A 15,320-nucleotide genomic window follows, 5' to 3' on the forward strand; every position below is an offset into this window, starting at 1 on the left:
TGACCCATGCACCTGGTGTGCCGTGCTCTCTGCTGCACTGCTCCCCCATGACCCATGCACCTGGTGTGCCGTGCTCTCTGCTGCATGTCATTTATATGTTTGATGTTTTGGTGCTCGTGTGTGAGAGACTTACTTTTCCAGCATGACAAGTGGTAATGGTATGTCTGTAAGGTGTGTGACACGGTGTTCTGAAACACATGTTCTTCATACTGAGTGGGCGTTTCCCATGGGACAGAGTGATGAAGAGAAATGGTGCAGCAAATGCCTCAGGGATAGAGAGACAGCTCAGCAGTTAGCAGTACTCACTGATCTTCCAGAGGACCCAAGTTCAGTTCCCAGCACCTATGCCACCTAGCACACAACCACCTGTAACTCCGGCTCCAGGGAATCTGACGACATTTTCTGGTTTCCTTCTAGCTTCCATATGCATGCCATGCACTCATCCGTTTATAAACTCTCCCCTATGCTACATGTAGTCTACTCTTTCCCTCAGCCTCCTCAAGTCCAGTAAGTCATCAGCACTTAGGTCTTAGGCCAAAGATCATGCTAGTGAGATGCTCCCCGTCCGCCGTCCTCAAGGGAGGACTTTCCTTGCTTCCTCCCTGGGAATCACAGCATCTGGCACAGCACAATCTTCCCTGGCATTTCAAGAGTTTCTTTAGTAAAACACATGCCATCCTTAAACACACTTCCCAAAGATGTCAGCTGTGAGATGAGCAGATACCATGGCAGGCCCTGGAGGAAGGCCTACATTTATGTCTGCTTCCTATCATGCAGGACTCAAAAGCTGAGCCTCTCATCAGGCTGAGAAAGGAGAGCTGGGCATGCAGAAGACCTCAAGTCAGAGAGGGTTTATATTTGCTCATAGCACTTTTTTACTGTCCCACAGTAGTGGCCATGATAGAAATACTAAAAACCATAGCCAGCATTTCTTAAAGGTACAGTGTGTTGGGCCCTGTGTGACCATTCTGCTCGGGTGATCTAGTGCTAACCTTTGTTTCTCCTCTGGAGGTAGGTGTTATTTGTCTTCATTTCATAGCTGTGAGAAGAGAGAGGGGGAAACAGACAGAGACAGATAGGCAGACAAGCAGGCAGACAGACAGACAGACAGACAGACAGACATGCCAGCCAGCAAGCCTTGCTTCCAGTTGTAGGAGTGCTAAAGAGTACCATCAAGATTGGACCCAGGTATCTGACTCCAGCTGTTGTGTTCTTAATCCGTTTGTTCAAGAACTGCGTGTCTTTGCTATTATTTTCTCTTTCATATGCTCCAGAGAAGAAAAAGTTAGTCAGAGTCTCTCTCTTGAACTCCTGGAGGCAGTTCTTAGGGACCAGTGGGTTTGTGCAAAGGTCACCCCAGAGCCAACCTTTGTGGGTGTCTGTGTCACATTTCCCACAGCATGCTGCTGTGAAGAGGAATGAACATTGTCATTGGCCTGTCTGTATTTATGTTCATATTCTTCACCTTCTGCCTTTTGCACTGGGTGTTGGTCGGTGTTTGCTGATTGTTGAAGGTTAGCGTTCTTTCCTGATGGAGTTCTGCACAGACTTGTGTAACTGTTGTACTGGCTGTTTTATTTATAGGTTCCTTCAGAAGTATATTCACAGTCATAAAACTACAATTTCTTTTTCTAAGCATACAGGTTTTCTTCTTGCTGAGTTTAGATGAAGAGCATATGTTATATATTATTAAAACATATTGAAATGTCCTGTAGGAAGATTTAAGCTTTAAAAAACAAAAAACAAAAAACCAAGCCAGGAAACAATTCATACTGTGAGAGAATTGCCGATCACTTCCAGGTCTGAATAGGTTTACGTCAGGTATAAGATGGCCCAGAATCACTTAGCAGTAACTAAGAAAGGGAAACATGAGCTGAGCAAAGGGAAGTCAGCTCACTGGGCTAACCCTGTGACGTCATTCTCTGCTCCTTAGGATGGATAGGAGATCTGGGCTGGCACACCCTCACTCCCCTTACACGTAGTTGTGCACAGTGGTTACCCGGATATTTCTCTTGTGTTTCATAGATACTCGGCAGAAGCAGTGCTGTATTAAAACTATGTTTTCAAGTTAAAAGAGCAGTCACCTTTTGCTGTTGTGATTTAGTGATCTGTAAATATCAACCATTACCACATCCACAGAAGCATCTCTTAGGTGTTGAGGAGTAAACTGCCATTCAGAGATGCTCAGTCTTCAGTTTCCATAGGGCTGCAGGGAGAGAGTGGCGTCTCCACACACAGCCTGCTGGCTCACAACAGACCACAGTCCAGGCAGGCCAAGCCAGGACTGATACGGGTAAAGTATATGATCAGTACCATGCTGACCTATGCCCTTAACTGTATGCCAACATGGAGGAAGAAGTCTTAAAGTAAGAACAGGGCAGCTTTATTTCCTGATCACTGACTGAGTCTAAGATGCTGTCTCCATTTGCTTCCCTGTTGCTGTGGCAAGTACTGACCAAATAAACATAGGGGAAAAAAGGGTCTTCAGCCCCCACACACAGTGTGACACACCTACTTCAACAAGGCCACACCTAATAGTACCTGTGCCAAGCATATACAAACCATCACAGGTACATAGGGACTCTGCTGTTCCTGTAACTCTCCTGTAACTCTAAAATTATTTTACAATAAATTTGTTTGCATACACTGTTAGAAATATTTCCTTCCCTCTCATATTAAGAAAGGTTTACCGAAGGAAAACTGGAGAAGTTAAGAACATTCTGACAGCTAGTCTCAGAAGCTAGTCCTTAAATTTGAATTTCTCTTTGATATAAATAAATGTCTACATGACCATCATAGAACTTCATTTTTATTTGTAAAGAAAAGAAGGAAAAAAAACCCATAGAACTAAGATGAGGGTGCAAACCCCTGGGATATGTGGCCTTCTGTATTTTTAAATTCTGACTTAACTTAAAAGTTGAGACTCCTACATTGTTTCTTCATGTGTGGGCCCCTTTCTGTCCCTCACTCCCCCGCCTCCCCAGTCATCTGTCTGCCTCAACAGGAGGGGCAATTCCACTTCTGTGACAATGGGAGTACTCACTCAAGCGGAGAATGTTATGGGGGCTTAAACTGTCTGCATATGCATTCAGAAAGGTTCAGGCAAGAAAACAAAACATCGAAAAGGCTGTTACAGACATCCAACAATTAAGTGCTATTGAAGTGAAACTACCTTTGCAGTTTGCTTGTTGCACTGTAACGTCACTGGACGTTGTACTACAGACGTGACTAACCTGGAGAAACAGCACACAGACAGTTGTGACTGTCACAATATATGTGGTTTTGTGCAAAGCAAACCAAACTAGCTGTGTTAGCTCTGTGACCTTGGACAGCTTGCTCAACACTACTCCCAGCCTCTGCACCACACCCATTGTGGTTTGTACAGATCTGGAAAATTCTTTAATATCCCACTTGGGATGTGCTAGTTACTTAGTGAGCTATCCAACAGCATCAGTGGGAATCATGTGGCCCATTGCTGGTGCTATCTTTATTTTTTATTCTATTTCCAGTGTGGTCTGAACTTCCTTAAATATAGCCAATTATTTAGTCCGTGAGAGACCTTCTCTAGCTTCCCAGTGAGTTTTTGTTTGTCTGTTTTTGTTTTTATTTGTTTTGGTTTATTCCATCTTCCTGTCCCTGCACATATGAGCTACGTGACAACTTCAATTTTTTTCTAATTTAGATATAGTACTTTTTATCAGTTCTTATTATTCGTATTAAATTCAAGATGTAGCATTTGTAAATTGTTCTCATCTGTTTAGATTGGTCAGTCTCAAATTACTTTCCCAAGACTTTATATTCAGTTACTCACTTAAAAAAACTCAAACATTGAGGCAAATTGCTTTGAATGTGTCATAGTATGAGTGCCCTGTCTGGCTGTCTGTCTATCTATCTATCTATCTATCTATCTATCTATCTATCTATCTATCTATCTGCCAGTCAGCAACAGCCTGTTTTGTTTCTGTTCAGAGAGGGTCATCTCATTCCGGGCTGTCCTGGAACTCATTATGTAGCCCAGGCTGGCCTCAAACTCATAGTACTCTTTCTTCTAAATGTTGGAATTACAGGCATAAGCCATCTTTCTTGGGTATTTCAGTATCATTGCAGTGGCAACTGTGGTTCCTGTTGTTTTTACTCTGCTTTGAAGACAGTGTCAATCTGAAGACCTAAATCCCGGTGTTGTTTAGGACACATCATAAGGTCCTGTTCATGTGACTGCTAGGCTTGCTAATGATTTAAGGTCTTGGAGTTTCAGTTTTTTCTCTAAAGGATAACTGAACACTAACTGTTGCACACACATCAGGAGACTGTGGTGTGAGGGTCCTATTGTGTGAAGGGTTTAGTGGCTAGGGGAGTCCGTTGTGCCTTTTGCTGTCAGTCATTATTAACACTGAATTTTCCACTGACATTGGCCTCTGACTTTGTTTTAGTTTCTCTAGGGATTTAAGGACTATTTTTTCTAAGATTTTTTTAGTATTCATTTTATTACAAAATGATTTCTGTATATCTTCCCAATTAGCCCAGGTGAAGTGAAAAATTAGGCTTGTCTATGGGAATTTTATATTTAAACAGCCTTCAGACATTGGAATCTATTTTGATTGTTTCCTTCCCTTAGAAAGCAGGTCCTTTTTCTTTGTAGAACACAGCAGACACCTCTGTGAAGCTTCTCCATCATCCCCTCTCTCTTGCAAAACCCTCTTCCTCATATATATATATGTGTGTGTGTGTGTGTGTGTGTGTATAATATGTTTATAATATAATTTATATAACATATAGTATAACACACATGCACACGCACACACACCTCTCATGGATTGTCCTGGAAGTTTTGTTGTTCTCTTGAGCTTGCAGCAAACACAGTTCTGCACATTTGTTGCATTTATAAATTACATAGTATCTTTGACTTCTCCTTCTGTGATATCATTCATCCCTTGTTCTTTACTGTTACTATAAATCAAGCTTGTGAGCAGCAGCTTAAGTGTTTGAAATAATCTCTTCTTGAGAAAATGTCAGAAGATTAATAATAGAAGATGACCCCTTCTCACTAAGAAAATGTGGTTCAGGTCTGCATTTCTTCTCCAGTCAGTATTTTAGCGAGTGATAGTGTTGAAGCTGGCCTGCTGTTAAGGACTGGAGGTATAGCTCAGTGCTAGAACATGTGCCTAGCATGAGCAAGGCAGACACACACACACACACACACACACACACACACACACACACACACACACGGGGAGAGTATGCACACACAGACATTTAACAGGCATGCTTTGTGACTTTTTTTAAATCAAAATGTGGCTAAATACATAACAATTGCTACAAAAGATAAACATTGTTGTTCTTCCCTGTATCCATTGTATCTCTAATGCTTTTATAGAAATGGAGACAATAATGATTTCCACAAAGGCACCCATTTATTTTCAAACACTAAAGCATTTACTAAAATCTACCAGATTCTGTGCTGTATAGCTCAGGACTTTAGAAATGCATTTGTAACAAGGTTTCTTAAAGCTTATTTGTTTTCATAAATAGGGTTAAAAAGCCTAGTTGATAGATACACTTTTAGCCCAGTAGATTTAGTAACTACACAGAGAATGGCCCCGTGGGCTCATGTATTTGAGTACTTTGGCCCCTGTTGGAGCTGTTTGGGAAGGATTAGGAGGTGTGGACTCACTCGCTGGAGGAGGTATGTCGCTGGGGTGGGCTTTACGGTTTCAAAGAGGTCATGGCACTCCCTATTAATTCTCTAATCTCTGTCTCCTGCTTGTGAGTCAGACATAAGCTCTCCATTATTGTTCCAGCACCATGCCTGCCTGCTGCCGTGCTCCCCACCATGATGAGCAACTGTGAGCCACCATAAACATTTTCTTTTATGAGTTGTTTTGGTCACAGTGTCTCTACAGAAATAGAAAAGTAGCTAAGATGCTTATGGTGAGAAAGTCAGAGAAAGATAATAAAGCAGTATTGCTAATGTATCCATTCTGTCCAAAAACAATCCATGGCTTCATGTAATCGGGATGAACTCTCAGAAGGGTGTCCTGTGGAAATTGGCCATCTGAATAAATTCTTATGGAAATGTGAGGAGTCTAGAAGAATCAAAACAACTTTGACAGAGAACTAATCTGGAAAACCGATACTACTTAATTTCTAACTATATTAAAACCTGTGATAGTCAAAAAAGTACAGAATTGGTATCCATGAGGACCAATTAGAGAGCAGACTTTTGGAGAAAGATTTCACCGAAAAGAGGGGCTATTTTTTTCAAGCTGTAGAACCAGTGAGTGTCTGTCCATACATAAATCAAAATGGAAGAACTTCATAACATAACAGATTATTAACTCAAAGGTAAAGATGTTAATACTCTTAAAAGCTTAAAATTTACAAACATATAGGGGGAAATCTTTGCGCTATTAAAATCAGCAAAGTTTTCTTACAGATGACACCAAAAGCAGGATTCATAACCTAGGCTCTGTGGTACATACCAGGGATCTCAGTGCTGAGCAGGCAGCACCCAAAGGATTATTACAGGTTCAAGACCAGCTTGGTCTGTCTGGTGAGTTCTAGGTCAGCTTGAACTACAGAGTGAGACCATGCCTCAAGCAAAATGAAACAAATGTCCCCCTCTGTAACATGAGTAACATATTTGAATATTATATTAAAATAATTTGGACTTAATGAAAATGTAATGCTTATTCTAAAAACATTATTTAGAGCATGAAAAAGATAAGTCACAGATATCTACAAATATACTCAGGATATATTTAAAACTTTGCACTATCTTTAATTTAGATAATAGACAAGCTGATACAAATACACAAGTATTTGACCATTCATAGATGGGAGATAAGTGTGTGAAGAGAATGTCACCATCATTAAAGCCATAGTAGAGGGGCTGGAGTGGCAACTTGGTTAAGAATATGTACTGCTCTTGCAGAGGATGCAGGCTTGGTTCCTGGCATCCATGTGGAGTGGCTCAACAGTCCCCAGCTCCAGGTATCGGATGTCTTCTTCTGACCTCTGTGGTCACCTATACCCATGTTCCCATACTGTCCCCTCCAAGGGACACACACATACACACACACACACACACACACACACAAATATATAACTTAAAGTCTAAAAATAACAAAACAACATAGTGATTCAGTACTGCACACTTACTAGAATGTGAACACTTAAAAATGCTGGCACCCAAGCTTGGGAGGGTTGTGGACAAGCCAGGACTGCTGGGAACATAAAATGTACGGCCATTTTGGAAAACATCATGGCAGCTTTATAAAGTTAAACGTGCCGTTACTTCTGACAAAGCAATTTTCTTCTTAGTTATTAGTTATTTCCTTATTGGGAAGGAAGGCATTTTCCATGTAAAGTTTTGTTTGTAAATGTTCATGTAGGGTTATCACTATCCGCCCCAAACTAGAAAGAGAGATGATGCACCTATGTCTGGATTATTGCTTACTAACATGGCGGGGAATGAAGTCTGATCTCTGTCGTGGTGTGGGTGTAACACAGAAGAGTTATGAGAGGAGGCAGATACAAGAAAATGGGATTACATTTGTATACAATTCTGGAATATGCGAACCAGTCACTAGTGACAGGAATATCCATTGCTTAGAAGATGGTAAGGCGGGGCTCAGGAGAGAAGTTGCCAAAGGGTTGCAGAACTTTTGGCTTATAAGTCAGTTCATGGTCTCTTTGTATCAGTGATTGTGTGTGGATGTCTGTCCACACTTATCAAACTTTAAATATATGAAGTTTAGTAGCTGCTTTCTCAGTGAAGCTAAGGAAATGAGTGTTTCGAAAGGCTGGAACTCAGAAGCCTGGGCAGAAGTAATAGGACCCAGCTCCTGAGGTTGTGGTTGTCGTGAGTCCACAGACTTCAGAAGACAGAGACTGGACTAAGCATTGTGCAGTATTCCATGTGGCACGACCATATCACACAGGCAGTTAGCTTTCAGTGAGCAAAGTACTATCTGCCAGTTCCCCAACTCACGCCTGCTGTGGTGTTTGCATGATCACCAGCTTATTATGTGAGCAGCATAAACATGTTTTCAATAATTTATTTTTTTTTGGTTTATTGTTTATATTATGTTTTTTTTCTCAAATCATAATTCATTCACACGGGCTATAAACACAGAAAGGCAGGATGTGGGGAAGGGAATGACACTGGAGTGTGGGTGTTAAGGGGGAATACAGATATCTTCAGAACCGGGTATCGGCTGGGTGAAGGTTCAGGGGACAGGTCACTGTGACTCTGCCTATGACTCGCTTGTCCTTATCTAAGTTGGTATTGTCTGCCAAGGCTACCTATTTACAAGGTCTATGACTACTCAGGCTTATAAATTTCCACAAAAGCTGCCTGTTGACATTAGCTTATAGCCATCTGTTTCAATCTTTTTCCACTGAGACCCAAGACTTGGTGTTAGTATACATGTATGACAGGCCTATTGCTGATTTTAGGCCTATGGCTGATTTTAGGCCTTCAGTGTATAAGCAGGGCTGCCCCTGACATCTCCTCCCTTCTCTAAGTATAGAAGGGCTGTGGCAATTCTAAACTTGCGAAGGCGGGGATAGAGGCCTGACCTCCAGTATTTGAAGGGGACCTTGTAATGGCTCCAGTCCCCCTGTAGTTGTCCAGTGAGGCATGAGGGCCATACCCGTCCTGATGTCTTTTTCCTGGAGAGGGGATACTTTTGACATCAATTTAAATTAATGCTGGACATGGTGGCCTACACCTTTAATCCTAGCACTAGGAGTCTGAGGTAGGATGATCCTGAGTTTGGGGGTAGCCTGGACTATCATTAGACCCTGTCTCAAAACTTGTTCCGCCCCCTTCAGTTACAGTACCACTCAGGCAACAGCTAGTATCTTTCAAAGGTGGGCTATGGATAAAGAGTTTTAGAAGAACTAAGGAAGATGATATATATTTTTCTGGAATAATTATAAATTATTGTATTTATATGCTTAAAGTTATTTGAGAAATATGCAAAATATTTCATTGTCATAAATTTATTTTCTTTATTTTACTTTGTGCATATGAAATCTTCCTTGAAAATACTTCCTTTGAGAACCATAGTGTAGCTGCCGCCTGTTCTTCTGTGACTAATGTTAGAGTCCAGCGAAGTCCTTGGGAAAGTCGCTTATGTCACCACTGAAGAATGCTTCCAAAATAGATTCTCACTTCAGTTCCCACCCCAAGCTAAATCACAGCAGGTTCCGATAAACTCCAAGATGGAATAACTTGTATTTTTCTTTCTCCTTCCACACAGGCCCTCTGGTCGTGGCGGCGGGGTCATGTGGTGGATTCTTGGCAGTCAGCAGTCTGCGGAGCTTTTGCAGGTGCAAGGGATTATATTGTACTGGGAAAGACCGAAGGGCGGGGGAGAGAATGTGGAAACGCAAGCAGTGCAAAACAGCATTCTTCAGGAATTCCAGATTGTTTAGACGAAGGCAGCTTCACCAGCTATTTACAGAAAGATTGTCTTAGAGGGGAAAAAAACCCCTAAAGAGGTGTCTGCTTGAATGACAACCAATTTGTCTTTGACAAATTTCCCTTTTTCTTTTTATCTTTATTAAAGCCTCACTCGGGCCCTTGGATTATCTTAAGGATAATTTATAAAGCCCTCGGTGGGAGTGGGGTGTGCTGCACAGCTGTCTGCTGGGAGCGGTGTTGCGGGTGATCCGAGATTCACCGCCCATGTGACATGTTTGACAGTGCAGGAGATTAATTACTGTCGGGAGAGCAGGGGCTACTCTACAGCTTCCTGCAGGCTGAACTGCACTGGGCAGGAAGTACAGCCTTATGAATATCTGGGCATTTTGGAGACATTAAAGCAAGAGCGAGTTCAGTGTGCAGTGTCATGCCGTATCTTATTAAGTCCCGAGAACACAGGTGCTTTAAAGAATGTAGTAAGTGGTAAGCTCAGACCCTAAGAGAAAGATCTCTTTTGTCGTTACAAATACAGGTAGCTGTAGTTGCAGTAAAGCAAAGTGGAACTTGGCCAGAGAATTGTAAGGTGTTTAGATGCAATGCTGGTGATCGGATGGGCAGGTAGGTTGGAAGATCAGCAGCTTTAGGAGAAAATGATTTTTTTCCAAATTCTATATTAGTTGTTGGATTTTACTTACATGTAGTGATTAGGACAGTAGAAATCATACATTTTAAGAGCTCCTTTGTTAACAATTTAAATCTATTTAAGTTGTGGAATTAATTGCCAAAACTAAGAATTCTTCCTGGAGGTGGGGTATCAGCGCATGCAGATGGGAGGTAATGGCTCCCATACCCAAGCCGTCTGTTCCGGGTCAAAGGAGGAGGTGGTCTTGATTCATTTTCCAGAGGCTAGGGTTCTTTGATACCTAGCCCTTTAGAGAAGTTTATTTTTGTTGTCTTTCTTCTTGAATTGGGCAAGAAACCAGCAGATGGTGGGGGTGGTGTTGGGTGCAGAACACCAAGTAAGCATGGACAAGAAAAGCCACTTCTTAGAGTTGAACACTTTTAAAACAGTGTTTCTCAGCCTGCCTCATGCTGTGACCCTTTATTACAGTTTCTCATGCCATGATGACCAGTCCCCCCCCACACACCATAAACTGTTTTTGTTGCTACTTTATTTTTTTTTGTTTGTTTTTTTTTTTCTTTTTGTTTTTTTCCAGACAGGGTTTCTCTGTATAGCCCTGGCTGTCCTGGAACTCACTCTGTAGACCAGGCTGGCCTCGAACTCAGAAATCCGCCTGCCTCTGCCTCCCAAGTGCTGGGATCAAAGGCGTGCGCCACCACCACCCAGCTTGTTGCTACTTTGTAATTGTAATTTTTCTACTGTTATGAATATAATGTGGATATCTGTGGTTTTCTGATGGTCTTAGGTGACCCCTGTGAAGGGTCATTCGACCCCTAGATTGAAAATGACTGCTCTAAAACTTCTCCATCTTCAAGTAAGGAATACAAATAATCTGAGATAGCCCCAAACCATGAATTCAGAGATTTATGTGCAGATACATTGACACTGTGTGTTTGGGAAATGGCTTTCATGGAGTCCTCTTTGCTGAGGAATGCTCTGCGTGGAACATCTGTCACAAGAGGACAGTTTCTGTCACGCTAGCTCTAGGGTAGGAGGAAAGAGGTGGTTTAGTAAGGCTGCTGTGAGGCTGGGCCGGGATGCAGTGTCTGGAACCTAGGCTGGGCTGTCTGTCTGACAAGTGGCTGAGTCTTCTTGGAGAAGACGTTGGGCTCCCTGAGCACCAGTTCGCTGATCCGTAGCATGGCAATAACCACTCCTCCCTCAGGGTCCAGTGATATAATGTGTGTGTTGGCCCTTGGTGATCTGTAAACCTGAACAGCTGTGAGGAGTCATCACTCTTCCAGCAAGAAAAAGCAACACCCCCCCACCTCCCAGACGGAAAGCTGTCCTCTCTTGGATGGCCCTGGAAGATGTCATGATCTGGAGTCACTGCGCAGTGTAGTTTCCTATTTGAGCCTGAAAATGTTCTCTCCAGCCATCTCACTGTTTTCAGATGAGATTCTGCCAAACAAAGGAGTTAAAGACCTACGTGGGAAAAGTACATTGTTAACTGATCTTTATACATTAGCACAAAAGAAATACATTTTTGTTTATTTGGGGGGTTATTTGATATAAATGTTAGTCTAGAGAAATACGATGAGTATTTTGAAGACATTGCTGCAGGATAAAGGTAATTTGAAAACAGTCCACATTGAGTAATTGCAGTTCTGCAAGAGTGGGCGGATTGCAGCACTGTCCTGCACCGCTGGGGAGATGAAGAATGGCCTCCTACCCACAGTCCTGTCCACACACCCACACACTGCCTTATGGACTCCCTTCTCTTCATGATCAAACTCGCCCACAGTCAGGTCAGAGTTCTTCTTCCTATGTGCTTTTCCAAGTTTACACTGCCGGTCACTGCCAAGGACGGTGCTCCGTGCCATCCTCGGCGTGCTCCGTGCTCCTGCTTGTTTCATAAACTACTTGGCACAAATACCCAAAATGTCTCTTCAGATCGGAGGTGTTGATGGCTTGTCATGCTTAGACATTCCCCTGGCTTTTGGTCAGGGTTAAAGTAAGGAAAAAGAAAGACCTTGCCAGCTTCTCACTCCAGGCCTAGACTCTTAAAATGTAGTGATGTTGAGTATCGATACATTTGCTACCATTTTTGCATTCAAGTATCTCTTGATCAGTTTCTTATAGTAGAAACTTCCTTACATTCTCTTGAGAGAAGGTATGAGTGAGAGGCGGCTCTCTCATCCTGGCGTTGTAGCACGGAATACAGGATTCAGTGTGTGACAAAGGTGAGAGGCTGGCACAGGCTGGAACACACAGCCACACTGTGGAGCTGTGCTTGGAGACTGAGCGAGGGGTACAGGAAGGAGGTCTTGTTCCTGAATGCATCAGCTAAGAGGATCCAGGAGCAGAGAGTGGCAGGGCTGCCGGTGGGGGGTGGGGGGTTGGGGGGTGGGGGGGTGGGCTTGGGCCTCCTCCACACTGCCCTCCTCAACATTCCTGGCTTCTGCTCAGAGGCGATAGCCCCAGGCTGTCAGAAAGAAAAAGGTTCCTTTGCCTGTCAGAGGGCATTTGTTCCCAAGACAGCAAGTAGTTTTTCTGTGAAAATCAGAGCAGTGAATATGGCCCAGAAAGGTGTAGCTTAACATTCAGTAAAACACCCTAGGAGATTGGTTCACATGAGGACAGTCTGTCTTTGCTGTGCCTAATGGTTGTTTCCATTCTTGTTTGTTCCTTACTTCTGTCCTGTAAGTAGACTATACAAAATACTATGTTTTATCTAAACGTTAAAAATACAAAGCTATACACCGTGTGAGTTAAAGTAGCCCAGTATTTGAGGGCCTTCAAATTGATTTATTAATGCCTTACATAAAGTCTAGATCCCAGCATGGTAGTAAAATCAGGGCCTATCAAAGCATGTATGTTTTGAGTTCATCTTTCTTCCACACTACTTTCATGGAACACACATCTCTGGAGAATATGCAGGTGTCCACAGGAAAGGATGGTTAACCTCTGCCGGTGGCCAGGGCAAGTTCAACTGGAGCTAACCAAATTTATTAAATGGTACTTTTCAGCTTTATAAATTGATTTAGGGCAGCTTGTGAATATTTTTACATAAAAGAATAAAGTTTAATATTCAGACTTATTTTAATGTGTTGTATCAGTGTCCTTGGGTGTCGCAAGATCATTTTAAGGGCTAGGATATATGCAGCCTGGTTCCCAGCTCCACACAGCTGCTGTGTGGCAGTAGTGGATACTGGTGATGGTGGTGGCATCCATCTGAAGAGCCTGGCAGGTAAGCAAGGGTGGCACTCATGGCAGCCTGTCCCTGCCTTTTACAGGGTCACCTTACATGCTTAGTTTGTAAAAAGCATAGACTTGTCTGGGGCACCCACTAAGCATATTGAGTGCCTACTGTATGCATTAGATTAGAGATAGGAAGAAAAAAAGTCACCCATTCTCTCTACCCATGTCTTAGCTTGCTTCCTGTTGCTATGATAAACACTAAAAATCAACACGAGAAGAAAGGATTTATTTCAGCTTGTAGCTTTTCCTGACGTCAGAACTGGAACTCAAAGCAGGGACAGAGCAGAGACCACGGAGGGACATTCCATATGGGCTCGCCCACCATGCCTTGCTCAGACTGCTTTGTCATATATCCTAGGACCACCTGTCGAGGTGGCACTGCCCACAGTAGGCTGGGCCCTCACATGAATCAGACTTGCTTACAGGCCAGTGGAGACAGGCAACTCCTCAAGTGATGCTCCAGATGATTCCAGCTTGCATCAAGTTAGCAAAGAGCTCAAAGGGACCGCCTAGACTGGAGGTCCTACCTAATAGCACTTCTCTGGATTATTCCTCTTCTAGACACTTCAGGGACTCTTTAATAATGAGAATCTGCCCCTCAGTAGCCTGCACTTTATAGATGAGTATCTGAGGCCTCAGGGACCAGGGCCGAAAGTGCTGGAGCTGGCCAAGCTTAAGAGCAGCTCTGAGCTCTACACTGAGCAGAGCCTTTCTGAATGGTTTAAGGTCTGTCTGTTTAGTGTGTGGTGGGTGGGGGTGAAGGCGTGTGCATGCCATGGAAGCATGGGGAATCAGGGCAATTGAAGGGTCAGCTCCCTTCCTCCATGTGGCTTTCAGTGGTTGTACTTGGCGCATCAGGCTCATGGCAAATGCTCTTAACTTGCAAGCCATCTCGTTGTCCCACAAACTCAGTCTAAAAGGACAAAAGGTTCTAGACAAAGGGGCCACTGACAAGCCCAAGGTGTATGGCAGTTGTAACTGAGAATAGAATACAAACAAGGAGTGGGCGGGCCTTCCCACAACTGTCAGAACAGATGTCACCGCATCCAGGGTCACTGTAACAACTTCATTTCAGCCCTGTATTTAGAAAGATATTTGTCAGAGGTCAAATGCCATTTTTGTTCATACACCACAGCAGAGGGCGCCTGGAGCTATTTCTGGAGCCTTCTGTGCACACACACCCCTAACATAACAGCTGTTCATCACTAACTCTCAGGAGTTGAACCTCCTGAAAGCCCTTTAGGGAGTTTTATTTCTCCATCTCTCTGGCCCAAAGTACACTGTAGCTGTCTTCAAACACCCATATGAGGGCATCAGATCTCATTTCAGATTGTTGTGAACCACCATGTGGTTGCTGGGATTTGAACTTATGACCTCCTGAAGAGCAGTTGGTGCTCTTATCCACTGAGCCATCTGACCAGCCCCTTTCAGGGTTTCAAATGCATTGTTGTACCAAGTGAATAAAATATTGACATTAAGCCTGGTATGGCGGTGTCGCATGCCTTTAATCCCAGGACAAGGAGATGAAAGCTAGTTCTGTGGGTTCGAGACCAGCCTGATCTACATAGCAATTTTCAGGCTAGCTCCAAGTACATAGTCTTAAGCAAATAAAACCACGCAAGACCATAAACTGTAGTTTACATTAGCAATGAGTTTTGGTTTCTGTGCCCACAGATAAGAACACTGTTAAAATCTATAAACAGTTTGACATGACAGAAATTAGATGAGGGAAACAGAGTGTAGAGGCTGAATGCATGCCAAGGCAAGAGGGTTCTAAGGTGATGCAGAGAGGGCAGAAGTATAGTCTTTTTCTGGACTGTTATCCAGAGCCTGGGAAAGAAAGAAAACATTGTCTTGTATCATGAAGAGTCTGACTATTTATACAGAAGTCCCCTGTGACACACAGGAGCTTGCCTATCTGCCTCATCAAGAACAGAAGCAACCAAATCTTTCTGGTGAATATAAGACAGGTAGCCTGCAGAAAGGTGTGATTCCCAAAGCCCAGAG

General features: G+C 43.1%; 1 protein-coding gene across 1 annotated transcript in view; it reads left to right on the forward strand.

Moving 5' to 3' along the window:
- The window catches only part of Slc25a26 (solute carrier family 25 member 26), a 94,353-nt gene that overhangs the window by 72,497 nt on the left and 6,536 nt on the right, over nt 1-15,320 (forward strand). Inside the window, exon 7 of the mRNA XM_028773023.1 lies at nt 9,267-9,336. Within this exon, the coding sequence (XP_028628856.1) occupies nt 9,267-9,336 (70 nt within the window). The remainder of the gene's footprint in view (nt 1-9,266; nt 9,337-15,320) is intronic.

Source organism: Grammomys surdaster, unplaced genomic scaffold, assembly GCF_004785775.1.
Source record: "Grammomys surdaster isolate TR1022 unplaced genomic scaffold, NIH_TR_1.0 220, whole genome shotgun sequence".
Lineage (NCBI taxonomy): Eukaryota > Metazoa > Chordata > Mammalia > Rodentia > Muridae > Grammomys > Grammomys surdaster.